Source organism: Chelonoidis abingdonii, chromosome 3 (assembly GCF_003597395.2).
Source record: "Chelonoidis abingdonii isolate Lonesome George chromosome 3, CheloAbing_2.0, whole genome shotgun sequence".
NCBI lineage: Eukaryota > Metazoa > Chordata > Testudines > Testudinidae > Chelonoidis > Chelonoidis abingdonii.
This window is the reverse complement of record NC_133771.1, coordinates 43,647,690-43,664,506: the sequence shown is the minus strand read 5'-3', so window position 1 is coordinate 43,664,506 and position 16,817 is coordinate 43,647,690. Positions and strand designations below refer to the sequence as shown.

General features: G+C 38.9%; 1 protein-coding gene across 1 annotated transcript in view; it reads left to right on the top strand.

Annotated features, from left to right (window-relative positions):
- Positions 1-16,817, top strand: part of CSMD1 (CUB and Sushi multiple domains 1) — a 2,093,217-nt gene that overhangs the window by 2,064,991 nt on the left and 11,409 nt on the right. The window contains exons 65-68 of the mRNA XM_075063712.1: positions 2,109-2,270; positions 6,393-6,505; positions 8,127-8,214; positions 14,968-15,100. Coding sequence (XP_074919813.1) covers positions 2,109-2,270; positions 6,393-6,505; positions 8,127-8,214; positions 14,968-15,100 — 496 coding nt within the window. The remainder of the gene's footprint in view (positions 1-2,108; positions 2,271-6,392; positions 6,506-8,126; positions 8,215-14,967; positions 15,101-16,817) is intronic.

Here is a 16,817-nt window from a genome sequence, read left to right as displayed (position 1 = left end):
TGAGATTTAGGATTTGCAGAATCTAATATTAATACCATTATTTTCATGCATTTTACAGCTTTTTAAAGGTAGACTTGATTTCTTTTTGTTTGGATGTAGTGGTTGCCCAGCAAGCTAAATATTGCAGCATTGTTCTACTATATGAGCAAAATAGTAAGAGTTCAACAATAAAATACATTGGGAAAAAGTAAATAAGATTGTAATATTTTATTTGTTTTTTGTTATATAAGGCCTCAATCTTGAAATAAGATCTGCATGGGAGGATGCCTGTGATTCCACAGAGTCTTATTTAAGATAGGAGTACTCCTTCTATGCATAGGGTTCCACTCATGAAGATGACATTGCTGGACTGGGGCCTAAGATATTAGAGTAATACCTATATTTATATTTTTTCAAAGCATGTTACAGTTAACCTGAGAATTTATTGCTCATGTTTGTAGAGCTCCCTGAAAGTGAAAAGCATGACGGAAGTGCTAAATGTTATTGTTACTCATACTCATTAAGTGCACATTAATACTCAGTATTATTAGGACCGAGTTACAAGCAGCAGAGCCAGTTGGTGACTTTTTTTTAGATGATTAATTGCCAGTTCCATGCCATAATAAATATGAGGAAAGCATTCATATGATTTTATTGGTCTTTATTACATTTTGAAAAGTTTAAATTGTCTAAAGAAATACACAAAACTTAGCTGATCACTTCAAGAGTTAAACTGGGGAGAATAAAATACTGTACTCTTCCATCAGCAGCATTCGGCTATCTAGTGGACACCATCTGTAGTGTCCCAGTGAATGTGAGCTTACAATAGTCTTTTGATCTGCCAGTTGGTTTGTGATGCTATGAAACTGTGATTCTAGCTATTACTTTTTTAAATAGCCTTTTTAAAATCAGCGAAGAGTCCTGTGGCACCTTATAGACTAACAGACGTTTTGGAGCATGAGCTTTACTTCGTTGGATGCATGAATGAATCATTCATTCTTTGTAATATCCCCTTCAAAGATTTAAATGATGTTTCTCTAGTATGGAAGCAGCCCAGAATCACATGGAGTATTTGACGTTAGTCCCCATATTCCCTTACCTGGCAGGGGTTTTGCATGCTGCACAGGCAAGAGGAGGATCCCTTCTCTCTCTACTTCATCCTGGCATCTTGAATCAGACCCCCTCATCTCAAAAGTATTGCCACAGAGTTGTGCCATTGAGGGATGTGTGTAGGAGGAAAATGGGCATGTAGGAAGAGTATAGGAGGAAATGAGAATCCCAGAGAATACCTCACCCACAAAATTAAGATATTTTTCCCTAATGGATTTGTCCTCTTCTGATTTTATTTTATATGTGTTTTCTTTTTATTTTCAATTAGTGAAGAATACTAAAAGTCACCTCTACCAAGTTGTACACATCTTGCCAAATATTTAAAATTCAGTCTTTAATAACTTAGAAATTCAACAATTTCACTGCTACCAATAGCAGAGAATGGGGTGGGGTGGACGGAATAAAAACAGCCAAGAAAATGAACAAAAATACCCACATCTTCACTCATTATTCCCTTCCTAGCCTGCTTGGGAGAACAGATTCAGGCTATTTCAGACTGAGGGAAAAGTAAATTCCAAATGCAAAGGACTCTCACCTTGAACTGAAGGAGTTCCAGCTCTAGCATCTCCACTGATTACCAATAGAGTAGTGTGGCATGGGGAGGAAGCTTGACTTGGAAGTCATTTAGGGCTTTCTTAAAACACCATTTTAAACTGCACCTGAAATCCACTAGCATCTAGTACAGCTCACAGAAGACTGGTTGAATGTGCTCATGGGGGAGACAGGACTTCCAGCAGGGCAATCTCTACAATGGGTCCTCTACTCAAGAACTTTCTTCTTTATTTCTCAGTCTCGAGGAGAAGGTTTGATGATGCATATAGACTGATGGGTTATTATAATGACTTTTATTGTACCACACAAGCATGATATTATGTGAAGCTGTACAGGAAGTTCATTATATACATTGTCTCTGATACTGTATATCTTTATGTAAAAACACTCAGAACAATGCATGAGTGCTTTACTTTACTTTTGGTTTGTGGTAATTTATTCCTTTTGTTTATTGCTTATTTTTTCAGTTCCTTCAGATGTGTTTTTCATAAATTCATTGTGGAAAGGATTTTATGAGTATCTAGGGAAAAGGCAACCTGCTACTCTAACAGTCGACTGGTTCAATACTACAAGCAGCAAAGTGAATGCCACATTCATTGAATCGTCCAATGTACAACTTAAGCTATCAGGTAGGTTTAGAATTAAGTAGTAGAAATATCTGGTTTGTTGCTTTTTCAGTTGTTCCAATTTGTCATATTTTCTGCTGTTGTAAACACTAAATACCAAAATTAGAATCACATCAGTAATATCTTCTAACTGATGATATGGGTCATTTATGCACTATGTAAAATGAAAATCATGACCAATATATTATCATTAAAAATCCATTCAGTGTATTTTGCAACAGTAACAATGCTAAATGTAGTGTCCTGCTCAAATTCCAGCTTGGTCAGTTACATTTTGCCCAGTTAAATACTCCCAGAGTTTCAAATAATGTATCTGCTTCATTTCTTGTCTCAAGCTGTTTTGCAGTGACACTTCGTGCTGTTAAACCATTGTCATGCTAAACTCTGAAGGTGGATGTATTTCAGTAGTAGGCAAAGTCATCCATACCATATATAGTTTTTTCTGCACTTCAGGATCTGTTAAGATCAAAAGGTCTATAAAGGAAGATATTATTTGTTTATTATTTTTACTTTGTTTTAAAGGAGAGACATCTTGATAATAGCCTTACATAAAATAGGGTAGGGTTAATTACAGAGTATAGTAAGTTATGTGTTCCTTTCTGGGATGTTAATTTATGTTCTGATCTAACAGTCTGATCAAATTTATGTTTTAAATGGCCATTATCAGCTAAGATGGTGCATCTTTCCTGGTCGAGTGTAAAGGGCAGTGTTGCAGCAGTTATCTGCAACATGTAAAGGCATCTTTCATTGAAACTGGTGTTTACTATAGTAACAGTACTTCAGATATCCCAAGGCAAAGAAGGACCATTGTGATTATGTAATCTGACCTACTGTATAACAGAGGTCATAGATTTTCCCAAAATAATTCCTAGAGAATAGCTTTTAGAAAAAATGTTCTATTGTGATTTAAAATTGTCAGTGATGGTGAATCCAGTCAATTGTTCCAATAGTTAATTGCTCTTTCATTAAAAATGTATGCCTTGTTTCCAGTCTGTTGGGGTAAAACACATCCACCCAAAAATGGGGCCACATTGTGAAAGATATTTTACAGACACAGAATAGTAGACAGTCCCTTCCCAGAAGTGTTTATACTCTAAATAGACAAGACATTCTCAGTGTGCAGGAAACAGTATAATAGATAAGCTGAGAAAACATCATGATGTCAGCAAACATCATGTTAGTTCCACATATTTTTTTGTGACATGGGAGATTAAGCTAAATGGAAAAGGAAAGAAAAAGGAGTGAGAGGGACAAGACAAAAAGAAGAAGGTAATAGTGGCAAAATGTGGAGTGAAGCTAGGGTGAAAAGACTGTAAAGAAGAGTGGAAAGGGGGAAAGGAGAAAATTGAAGCAAACAGCCACTTGGCATAGGGCAGAGAAAATCCAGTCAAAACTGTAGAAAATTTTCTGAGTGTCCATATGTCCCTGCATCGGCTGCTTCTGCTACCAGCTGTAGTCTCTGGCTGACTTCTTTCTCCGGTTTTTCCCCCAAAGCCACATGGTGGTGGGTGGGGAGAGATGAGGGGAGGCACCAACTGAGTCCAGGGCCGCCAAGCGGGTGGGGCAATTTGTTCCAGGCCCCATGCTCCGCAGGGGCCCCCAAGAGAACGGGTGAGGCTTCCGCCTTGGCCCCACCTCCACCCCTCTCCCGGAGACTCAGCTCATCCAGGAGTGTCCCTGAATAGCTGTGCAGCGTGACTGTGGTGGGGCCTGAGCTCCACCCCACTCAGAGCTGTGGGGTAAGGGGGTGGGGCTGGGAGATCAGGCCCAGCTGTAGCTCGTAGCCCCACCCCCTTACCACGTGGCTGTGAGCGGGGAGGATCACAGGACCCCGGCGGAGTCACGCTGCGTTGCTATTCAGGGCTGCTGCTGGATACAACACGCTGAGGCTTCGGGTGAGGGGGAAGCTGGGGGTAAGGGGCCGGGGCCGGGGCCGGAGTGGGGAGTTGGATAAGGGGCAGGGAGTCCTGGGACAGCAGACAGGGAGGGGGCAGAGGTCAGGGGACAGGAGAATGGGGGGTGCATCTATAGGGCAGTCTGGGGATCTCTCAGGACTCACGAGGGGCGGCGATAGGGGTTGGGCAGTCAGGGACACGGAGCAGGGATGGGGTCCCGGTGTGGTGGTGGGTCTCTGGGGGATGGTGGGGCAAGGAGCCAGGATGGGTGGATTTCTGAGGGGGTGGAGTTGGGGCAGAGAAGTGGGAGGGGTCGAATAGGGGAGGGCCAGGGCTGTTTGGGTGACAGCCTTCCCTACGCCTAAGCTCATTCAGCAGTTGGGCTTGCAGAAGAGCCGACTCGTTTAGCTTTTCCATTAGGGCTACCACCCTTCACTTCTTCAAATGCCAAAATTATAGTTCTATATTTAATTCAGTGTCAGTAGGGAGATTCATGTCGGGGAGGTAGCTTCATTTTTAAAATTAGCACTGGGGAGGGTCAATGAGAAGAGCAATATCCTACACCACCTTACCTCCTTCCCAACTTACTAAGGAGACCACCACCCTGCATTCCCTGAGGCTTCAGAGGGGGGTTAATTCTAAGGTGGTTCTCAAACTTGTCCTTGGTGACCAATTACCATAGCAAAACCTCTCAGTGTGCCCCCCTCCTCCTTAAAATTGAAAACACTTTTTATATATTTAGGACTATTTAAATGCTGGAGGCCAAATCGGGTTGACGGTGGAGGCTGACGCTTGCGACCCCCAGTAATAACCTTGCGACCCCTGAGGGCGTCCAACCCCCATTTGAGAAACCCTGCGGTTAATTAATTAGGCACCCCTGCAATCCTATTTCACATGACTCATGTGCTATTTGAGCATGTCAGTTTTACAACATAGGCTAATCCTGAGCATTCTGGAAACAAAGCACTCAAAATGCTTCATTGTGGAGTACAGGTACATAAGCCTATACTAAAGACAACCCCAGCAGATCTCTCCGTTTGTGAGGAACCCCATGGAGCCCAGTCTCTAGGAAACAGAGAAATGCATGGGTTAAGTGGCATAGCCAGGATGGATAAGGAATTTGGTGTCCCTAGCTCTGCTGAACAGAGGGTGGAGATGAATGGCAGGGAGAGATCACTTGATCATTACCTGTTAGGTTCACTCCCTCTGGGGCATTTGGCACTTGGCCCTTGTCAGTAACAGGATACTGGGCTAGGATGGACCTTTGGCTTGACCAGTAGGGCATTCTATGTTCTTATCCTGAATGAACCCAAAGTTATGGAACAGTATGAGCAAGGGAAGGCCAGCGAGTATCCAGAAACCTGACGAATCTCTGACTGGATCGGGCTCAGGCGTTTAGTCACAGGAATTGGTTCAAAGAGGTTTGATTTTTTTTAGCAGAATTTGTATTGTTTCTTTAAACAATCAAAACACAGCACGCAGCAAATATATTGGCCACACACTTGTGTAAACTCCAAAACCATATTTCAGATTTTGGCAAACTAATTAGCTTTTCCATTAGAAAAACCACAACAAATTTTGAAGGAAAGCAGACATTGTCCATGATATTTTTCTGCTTTTTAAAAACCCCTAGTTTTCTATCCAAAAAAAGTTTTGATGGAGAATATTTTCCTACCCTTTTAATGAGCTTTAGTGCCTTTTAGCACTAGCTGATTCTGAGAACCAGTGATACCTTGTAAAGAAGTTTTCTCAAAACTGGGTTTGTGCCGAGATGCGGAAGGTTTATTTTTCCCAAGGCTGCCTGTGGGGGGGAGCAAGTGGGGCAATTTGCCCGGGCCTCGCAGGGGCCCCCATGAGAGTATAGTATTGCAATTTTTTTATGGAAGGGGCCCCCAAAATTGCTTTGCCCCAGGCCCCCTGAATCCTCTGGGCAGCTCTGCCTGAGTCCAAGTGCCTCCAGAGAGTGGGGGTGTCCAGCAAGGTGCTGAGGTGAGGGGTGGCTGGCCCCATTTTATCCCCTCACTGCTAATGCAGCAGTCTCTGATATAGATACTCCTAGACTTCAGAGAATATCCTGGAACTAAAGTCATATATGTAGCATAGAATATTTTTCACATTAGGTACTTTGGCTCATGGAGGTCATTAAAATATGTTCTTTTAAATGTTAACTACATGGGATACCATTTAAAAACATGTTTAAAAGACATATTTTACACTCTTCTCTTAATAGGTGTTTACAAGAAAGAAGAGGCTCATTTGCTTTTAAAAGTCTTTCAAATTAAAGGCCCTGTGGAAACTTTTGTAAGCAAGTTTGAAAATGATAACTGGGCACTAGATGGCTATGTAAGTAAATCAGACTCTATAAATATGCTTGCTTGGCTTAAGGCAGCCTCTAGTTTCCTATATCTTTTTTATTATGATTGTTGTATAGAATGTATGTATGTATAGAACATACCCATATTTTTTTTCTTTTTCTAAGAAAAATGTGCGTCCCTAGCCTCTGTTTGCCAGAAGCTGAGAATGAGCGACAGGGGATTTATCACTTGATGACTACCTGTTCTGTTCATTCCCTCTGAGACACGTGGCGCTGGCCACTGTCAGAAGACAGGATAACTAGCTAGATGGACCTTTGGTCTGACCCAATAGGGCCATTCTTATGTTCTTAAATGTATATACTGTTTCCATATTCTCTGCAATATTAACATATCTGCTACACTGTAAAAAAAGGTTGATATACATATTTTCCTGTTTGTGGTTTGTTTTAGAACAAATACGTGACATTTTTTCTTTTATAAACATCATTTTTATTGTTGTTCTATAAACAATTAAGTGTACTTTAATAAGTTGAGGAGTATTGTTGTCTTTAAGAATGCAATAATGAAGTTATGAAGTTACAGAAATAGAGCTAATGGACCATGTATGTGATGCAGTAATTGTCTTCCCTTATTCAGGAATAACACAGTTGTGACTTAGATTCAGTAAAACCAATGTGTAGCTTTTATGCTGGCATCTAGAGAGATATTTTCTATATCTTATATTTGATTTCACTTATAATTTTCAACTACTTGTTTCAAAGCCCTGGCATTTTCTTTTGCTGCATACTCAGCAGTGACTAGAGCTGAGCATATAATTTTTATTTTGCTTCTAAGGCGAAACTGGAAAAATAATGTTTCAGGTAGACCTGAAATGGAAATTCTTTGTTTTACCCTCCAAAAGAAAAAAAATGAAAAAAATTAATTTTGGGTCAAAAAAAACATTTTGTTTGACTGAAACCTTTTTATTTCCTGATTTTTTTTCTTGCATTTTATTTGTTTCCCTCACATTCTGTTCTGTTTTGCTTTTTTAAATAGATTTCAAAAGTAAACATCATTTTGAAATTACTTTGTCCATTAAAAAATTTTTCAGATGAAACTATGTGCTAAATTCAGTTCAAATTCACAAATAATTTCAGTGGCCCCCAAAGCTGCATAGTGGTAACTCTTAAGAGTGGTAACTCTTAAAGATTTGTCATTTTTACTTTAAGCAAATAGATAAAGTTTCTTCACTCTCTGCTATATTCCCTTGTCCTTCACAATATTTAGTATAGAAAGTACTCTGCATACTGAAAATGTAGAGATTTTCTAAATGCATATTCTAATTTAGTTATCTAAGTCAAGTGGAAAGATAAACATTTAAGATTTTTAGAATTTCCATTATATGCAAGACTCTTGTTCAAAATGAAAATGTCGTTTTCTACTGTTATTTTTTAAAACCTTCATTAAGTTAATAACTATGATTTTTAACATTTATAGATTGAAACATAAATGTTACCTTTACTTGTCAAAGGGTAAAAATAACTAAACTATAACTGACTCCAAATAATTATTCTGAATCAGGCCCAATTAGAATGGACATACTGCCAACTGCAGAAGTGGTTATTACTTATTTGTTTCAGACATCTTCCTCCCATTTTCATGTCCTTTAGGTGTCATCAGGGCTTGAAAGAGGTGTGTTTACTTATCAAGGTGATATGCATGGAAAAGACTTTGGAAAATTTATGCTCCAAAGGCAAGGTAAGAATGCATTTATGGAACTATACTGTGTTTTATCTATTTGGCATTTTTAACAGTGAAGGCATCAAATGACTGTGCCAGCATCCTAATTGAAGAAAGCATATTTATTTTAGGGAATTACAGCCATAAAACTTACAAATGGTCTAAACTACTTAATAATTTGGTTGAAATGTGTAATTAAAATTCTAATTGAACTATGTCATGTTACCATCTCATTTTTGATGCCATAGCAACCTAATGAGATGAACATAGGATGCTCCTGTGAAGAACATCAGTGCAAATGTTCATGAAGTAATATATGATGATTATTTTACTTTAAATGACCTTTACCAAGTAGTGAGGCTGTCACATATTGCTAAACCAATTTCTATTCAACCAAATAAATTATATAGTTCTGAGAGCTTAGCCCTTTGAATTTAAGAACAAAATCAAACAGATTTTTAATATTATTCGCTATGTGTTTGCTTGTTTGTGTGCATGTGAATATGTGTTTAGGGTGGGATTCTATTTGGGTGTCCAAAATTCATAATGAATCTTAATCTGAAGTATATTGCAACTGTAAATCCGAATATGCTAGCAGCTGGTGAAAAACTAGGTATTCTCCCTCATAGAAGTGCCTCATCAAATCCCACTGTAGACATGATGACCTTGTGACCCTGGAACCATTATAAAGCTGTTTAAGTACCATTACTATGTACATATACATCAACCCAGTGCTAAGGAGGCTGGAGCAAACATTCCTGTCAGTGTGCCATGTCCTTAGAAGGTGTACATTGCTATGGCTCCATTAGTTTAAATGGAGCTATGCCATTTGACACCAACTGAGGATCTAACCCCATCACATTTTTCCAGAACTCCCCTATGTTTCCTTTCTCTATCTGTCTTTTTATCTGTGTGTGTCTGTGTCTGTATGAGTGCATGCTTGTGTGAAAAAGAGACGCCATGATAGCTTGGCTACCTCTTCCCTGATTCTTACAGACATATTATGAAAGCAGAGCATTGGGACCTGTTCAGACATGCATCTTGTGTAGCAGCCTTTGATTTCTCATATACAGTAGAATCTCAGAGTTGCGGACACCTCGGAAGGTTGTTTATAACTAGTAACAAGCTGTTATGGGATGCTCCTCAGGGCGGACTGATTGAAGCGGGAGCTTACAGTTCTGCAGTGGCTGCCTGACAAGTGTGGTTGGAGACAGGCAGCTGGGCTAAAAGGGTGATGAGTGAGGCACCCTGGGGCACCACAGTGTCAGTGGGTGCACAGTGCAGACTGTGCACCTTCAAAACTGAGCTGCTCCTCCAAAGGTCAGCATGCAGGCAGGAGCTCAGGCTCTGGCTCCAGCAGCTTACACTCCAGACCAGGTTTCAGTAGCAGCTCTGGAAGTTTCTTTCCCAGGCTCTTGTAAGCTTGTCCTTGTCTCATCCGGGGGCAGGGAGATGGGAAAACGGTGTTCCCCACCTCCTACCTGTAAGTGGCTGTCCCACACTATGGCAAGTAGGGGGTGGGGTGGGGACAGGCAGCCCAGATGTGCCTATCTTTATGATGCAATACAGGCACAGTACAGTATTTGTTTGTTTGTTTTGTCTCTGCTGCTTGATCTGGTTCCCCTTGGTATCGGGTTGACCAGTCAGTCTGTTTCAGTGGTAGCCATGTTAGTCTGTAACTCAGTCAGTTTGTAACTCTGGTGTTTGTGTCCTTGAGGTTCTGCTGTATAGCAGCTGTTTCTTTTGCCATAGCCATGATTATAAAGGAAAGTGTATCTCAGTCTGTTCAGCAGTAAGATCAATGATGTCATAAGAAGAATTAAGGCAATCAGCACAACAGCTTGACCTCTTGGGTTTTCTCAGTCTGCCTTTGGGAAGAAAATACCTTGCTTCAAGTATCAGAGCCATTCCCAGCATCATATGGGAGCTGACTTTGGGTATAATTCCCAAGACTAGCAGCAGCAGCCTCAATGTGCTTGTTACTTACAGCCCAGGTTAAGGACCTTCTTTTCAGCACCCTTTAATCCTGCAACTTGTTGGGGAGCAGCAACTTTGACAACTCAACCAGAAACTTGCAACCAAGGCTGATACTAGTCTCCTTTCTTACATCTTTGTGGGGACCGCTTGGTCCATTTTGCTTCCATGTGACAGTCCATCACAATGGACTTTTGAGCTCTGCAGCTTACTTGCTTTCTGCTCAGACAGAGAAATTAACTTTCCAGGCAACACAGATCTTAACATTTACAGGAGCCACCTTACAATCCTTCCTCAGCGATGTTAGTAAATATTCAGCCAAGTGAATGGTCAGGTCTGTCCTTGGATAATTCCATGTACCTTTGTGACTGCTCTCAGAAGTCAAATCCTGACAGCCTTTTAGTTCTAGGCAAGCACTCATTATTTCCATGTACAGTATCTAATATGACGTACATCACACCAATGTGTGCTTGAATGAAAAGCATTTAGTGACCAATTTCTAGCTCTGATTATAGATACAGACATGTCTGTTCAGGGTTGTGGGAGTTTCTAAGCACATACGTAGGAAAGAGAGACCACATATATTTGCTACATATATTTGCTTTGGAATTTTGGGACATAAGAAGGGTCCTCAGCATTTTTCTGCCATCAGTCAAATTGAAGGTGATCCGAGTTCTCAAAGAGAAAACTGGCTATCATCTAAATCAGCAAGAAGAGCACCTTCTAATCTCCTGTGTTGAGAGACAGCAGAAATAGGAAAAGGTCTATAGAAGGACAACAAGAAGCATAAGACTTGGAAAAAATTCCTTGTATGAAGGGACCAAAAGACTGTTTAATTTAGAGAGGCATCTTGTAAGAGCTATTTAATTGTCTCTCACAGAATCCTCTCCCTTAGTGGGCTGTGAGACCAGGATTACAACTCCAGTTACAATTCATATGTAAATTAAAATATGGAAGTGTATAACTCAGTTGTAAGACTATAGTGAGATCTACTACAGAGGGTATCAGTTTGTTTTCAATCCTTTCCACAAAATCCACAGAATGTTTTGGAGGCTAGTCTGCATAAATCTGATGTCAAAAAGACCTTGAGTTATCACTTAAAAGCCATCTTGCTGGTAATCCTGCTGTTTGTGCCTTTGGAGAAAAATCCAGAGGGGAAAGAAATCTCTGTCAATAAATGATCAAAAGAGCTAAAACGGTATCCACACCTGCAACAAGCGGGCTGGAGTATCAACACCAAAAGGGCTTAGCCTATTCTACCAGATAATTAGTCATCTCCATGGCTTGGTTCCGTAACATATCTTTATCTCTGTGACTTGTCAGACTGCCACATAGAGTTCAGTTATCACATTTACTTAATGCTGTTATCTCATCTCTGGATCCATAGGGAATTTTTGTTCCAAGAAGATTAGCCTGAATCACTCCTCATTGGAATTCTTTAAAACCTTCTACCAATTACTAGTTTCCTGAAAATATTGCCTCACACAGCCACAGTGAGCCTTCTTTAGCATACAGTAGCATGTTCAGATTAGGAGGAGAGGAACTGAAGACAACTGTTACAAGTGGATCTCATAACTGGTATCCATGAATCCATGGGAATATTGGATACGTTTACACTCCAAAAGTAAAATTGCTTTAAAAGGGTTCTAAGATTGAGAGACAAGCCTGCAAATTTTAACGTATGGTTCTATAGAGGCAATAAAATTGCAGAACTCCATTTACTGGTAGGTAACCTCCCTTTCATATCTGCCAAATAATATTTCCAAATGAATTGAATATTGATTTTAACATCTATATAATGTTTAATAAAATAGTAATAATCTTACAGCTTGCCCATATTACTGGAGTATATTAATTAGTCTATGAAATAGGGTAGTTTCTGAATGATAAGATATGCTTCTTTAATAGTGAAAAGAGACTTGAATTATTGTTTAACCTGTCTATGAATTCTTTTTTCTTTTTTTGCATTGTCATGTAGATATTTTCTGTTTTAAGTCTTCCTAGCAATCATCAATATTTGCAGAAGACTGAGAAGCACAATGGGTTTTCTCATTTGTCATGATGATAATTCTGTCGGAAGAAGTACACACTTAACATCAGGGCAGTTTTAATCACAACCAACTCTAAAGTCATTCATGATAAATAGAATAGACTATGTTGAAATAATGTTGAGTGTCTTACATGAATAAAAATCCATAAAATTGGGAATTATAGAAAAGCCTCTTTTCTTGAAAGAAGACACTATACATTTTTTCCAAAGCCGAATCTGAAACATAGGCAGCATTTCTACCCATGATTAAACTGACATGTGGGTGAAAATTAAGCTTTCTTAATTACAAATGGTATTTCTGAACCATCTAAAACAAGAGATGTCATTTGTGACATTGATAGTGTGGGAGTCCACTGCACAAGGACATAAACCAGTTTGTATTACTGATTTGAGAGTAGGTAATAGATTGTCCATAGTTAACATTTAAAAATCAAAAAGCCCCAGGCTGCTTTAATCTTACTTTCACTGCTCATAGTTCTAAAAGTTCTTTCTGGCATCTGGGAACTGCTGGTGTACACATACCCTTTCCCCGACCCTCCTTTTTCACGTTAGTGCTGGCAGTAAGGAGATGTAGGAGGCTTCCTTGGCAGCATCACACCAGGATTCCTCTAGATTCTTCATTAGCAGTTAAACCACTGCTTTTCACTTCTAGAAGATCTGTCTATGACATTTCATTTGTAACCATTAACTTTTTCATGCTAATTTTCAAATTGGAATTAAAAAAGAGTTGAAACTGATTTATGATCTCTTACAATTTGCTCCTGTTTTACTAGTGTCACTCATGACTTTGTCAGATTTTTTAGTAAAGTGATGCTGTGAGCATGATCATGAAGCTGAAAAACACCAATTGTAAGCTGAAAACTTAGGCTAAAATTTGCAAACTTGGTCTACTGAGAGGGCAACAGGAGCTTTACAACATCTGCGTAGTCTTGATAGGTAATTAAGACTTCCTAGGAACATTTACCTTATGTAGTGGGAATGCCCAACTCCAGGAGAGATTTCTCTGTTTTAGACTAGCAGTAAAAAATGTGCTAATGATCACATAATTTTGATCTAGTTTAAATTAACAAAACCTCAAAAATTAAGACTCTAACTTTAATTTACAATGATGACAATGTATCAAATCATAAGATCAACAAGTTAGCTTACATGTTTTCAGAGATATTGATTATAATGAGCACTATAGACCAAAGTGGATCTAAAGGATCATTTACAGCTCATTATATAGCTGTATAATTGTCATAATTAGACACACCACACTTAATTTTAAAGGCTCAGCATACATATATAAAATGGTAATAAAATATCCATGCAAATACACAAACGTTCCTCACAGCAACCAAAATAGAGCAAACACTGGTGCATTGAAGACCAATAATTCTTACTTGCACATAACAGCACTATGTTGAAGTTTGACTTCAATAAAGATACCTCAGATTAACACAAACCATGGTAAATAGTTTGTTATCTTGAAAATGGTCTTCTCTTCACCATATCTTTGGAGAAGTTTATAAACTGCCAGAACTTGATGGAGGATTCAGATATTGAAAAATGTATAATTCCAGTATTTTTCACCTAAGGGGTGAGCCAAGTCACCAGTCTAGCTGATCCATAGATGTCTGGGAGGTTTTCCATGACTTCACTGGGAACTGAATTGAGCCCTAAATTACACATACACCTCTACCTCAATAGAATGCTGTCCTTGGGAGCCAAAATATCTTACCACGTTATAGGTGAAACCGAGTTTTATCGAAGTTGATTTGATCCGCCGGAGCACACAGCCCCGCCCCCCTCCACCTGAGTGCTTCTTTACCGCATTATATCCAAATTCGTGTTATATCGGGTCACGTTATAGCAAGGCAGAGGTGTAGTAGTAATAAATAAAATACATAGTACAAAAAGTGTTAGAATACTAACAAAAGTACATTTCATAAAAAATGTCATCGTACCAAAGCAGCTTATCTGATTCCCCTTTTTCCCCCTACATCTTTACTGCAAATACAGAGCTTCAGGAAGAAAGGTTTTGTTTGTTTGTAAAGTTTAGGGGCTGGAGTTGGTTCAAAAAATTGCTTGCAGCTGAAAGTGTTTTTTCAGCCTCAGTTATAATCACTTTTATTTTTCACTGTAAAAATGACTCTAAAATGATCATGATTCTGTCATAATTATATAATATTTTTGTAATACATTATATAATTGACCCTTCCATTTTTTTCATGTGAACCATGAAGTATTACACATATCTAACTTGCCATTGCCTGTATTCTCCCTTCCTCCTTCCATTTTAGGGTTTGCCATATTCACTGATTATGATTTTTATAAATTAGATTGTAAAGTCTTTGGTGTGTTTCTATATATATAACCACCAAGATAATCCTGATGGGGGCCTTAGATCACTTCTCCAGTATAAATAATAATCTTTTGTATTTTATGAATCATGTAATTTTATTAACAAGGTTAGTAAGTGTATTCTTGCAGTATCTTGTAAAATAATATCATATGATGAATATTTTTAAATCTTTCAAAAATTCCTTGACTTGATAAAGGTTGCTTTCAAATCACTATAGACAGTTATTAATGAGAAATGCTTTAATATAACATTTTGAAATCTATTTCAAATTTAAATGCAAGTCCCACCTCTACCCCACACACCTCAACATAACATACTTCACTCTTTCTTGTAGGAGAAATTTAAATTAATTTTCACAAATTGTATGAGATTTTACCTCTTGTCTTTCCTTTATTTTCAGGTCCTTTAAGCACAGATGCAGATCATTCAAATCACTATTATGGCACAAACAGCAGTTCTGTTGCAGCAGCCATCCTGGTACCATTCTTTGCTCTAATATTATCAGGGTTTGCATTTTACCTCTACAAACACAGGTACTGTGAATGTCATATTTTCAATAAGCTAACTAGGTTTTTGTATTAATTTGAATGGGCAAATGTTCTATTAACTGCGAAATTTCATGGTAAAGCTTTTTAATAATCTTCTCTACTCCGAAATGACAAATATGTCTGCAGTCTCCCACATAGGGGTTCAACACAGAGCAGTTCTTAATGGTGAACTCTTAGAGAAATAAATCACTGTGTTAAGGAACAAAGAGCTGTAAACCTTCTTGGTTCGTTAGACTGAATCAGACTGAAATCTCATGTCAGATAATTTATTCATTCATTTTAGGACTTTATTAAATAGAATATATGATGCTTCTTTCAAAGTGCTTATGAGTATTAATTATAAAAGCTAGGAAATCCATAAATCCCAAGAGGGAACAGCCCATAATGAGACACTTATAGTACCTGCTGAGTAAGCTTATAAAAACCACTTCTAGAATTGGCATAGCTTCTGGTAATATGAAAATTATGCATGTTGAGTAGATAATGTGAGCATAAATCCATCTATTTTGTCAGAAATTTGGTTAAAAACCCCCCATATTTGCATCTAACATAATTTTGTTACAAATTAGGTAATATTGGATTAGACCTTTCTGGAACAGAACATCTGTTTGTGACCAGCAGCAATACCATTCTGGCCTTCACCAGTATTACTTTCTGCTAGTAAAGCATTGTAAACAGAGTTGGTTTACAAACCAACAATCTTCAAAATGGTATTTACTGTACGTTTTTCTTCATCTTCATTTCATCATGATATTTCATGATTGCAAGAATGCACAGTGAAGTCGATCACTGACCTATGCCATAGTTTCATAACACGGTTGTCCCCCTAACTCAGAATTGGATGGTGTGGCAAGAAACTGCTAAGGGGTTTGGAGTTGTGGACTCCAGTGAAAATGTTATAGATCCTGGAGTTTAACAGTGTATTTGACTGAAAAGACTGTTCAAGGAGAACACTTAGATCTCCGGTCAAGAATCTACTTCTGGGAGAGAGTGCGCTGTCTGACTTAAACAGCCCTCAGAGTCTTCATTCCCAGGCATGCCCAGCTCCACAACAGGAAAATCTGTTGTACAGTGTCAAGGAACCCACAGGAGATCATCTTGGAAGCTGGAAAGTGAAAGGCAAGAGCTGCCAGACTATGAATCGATTGTTTGGAAGGGGGATCTGAGCGTTAAACTAAATCTATCAAAACTGTACTACTTACAGCAAAAAGGTTTTATTGGAGACTAGCTTAAGGAGGTTTGTTATGTGAACACTGGAGGCTAAAGAATTGGGATTTTGCCTTTCTACTTAGTCAAAAAATGTAATGAGAAAGTTTAAACTTGGTCTTCAGGAGAACATAAGAACGGCTGTACTGGGTCAGACCAAAGGTCCATCTAGCCCAGTATCTGTCTACCGACAGTGGCCAATGCCAGGTGCCCCAGAGGGAGTGAACCTAACAGTACTCAAAAGACGTGAACATAAGAACGGAGGTACTGGGTCAGACCAATGGTCCATCTAGCCCAGTATCCTGTCTACCAACAGTGGCCAATGCCAGGTGTCCCAGAGGGAGTGAACCTAACAGGTAATGATCAAGTGATCTCTCTCCTGCCATCCATCCCCACCCTCTGACAAACAGAGATTAGGGACACCATTCCTTACTCATCCTGGCTAATAGCCATTAATGGACTTAACCTCCATGAATTTGTCCAGTTCTCTTTTAAA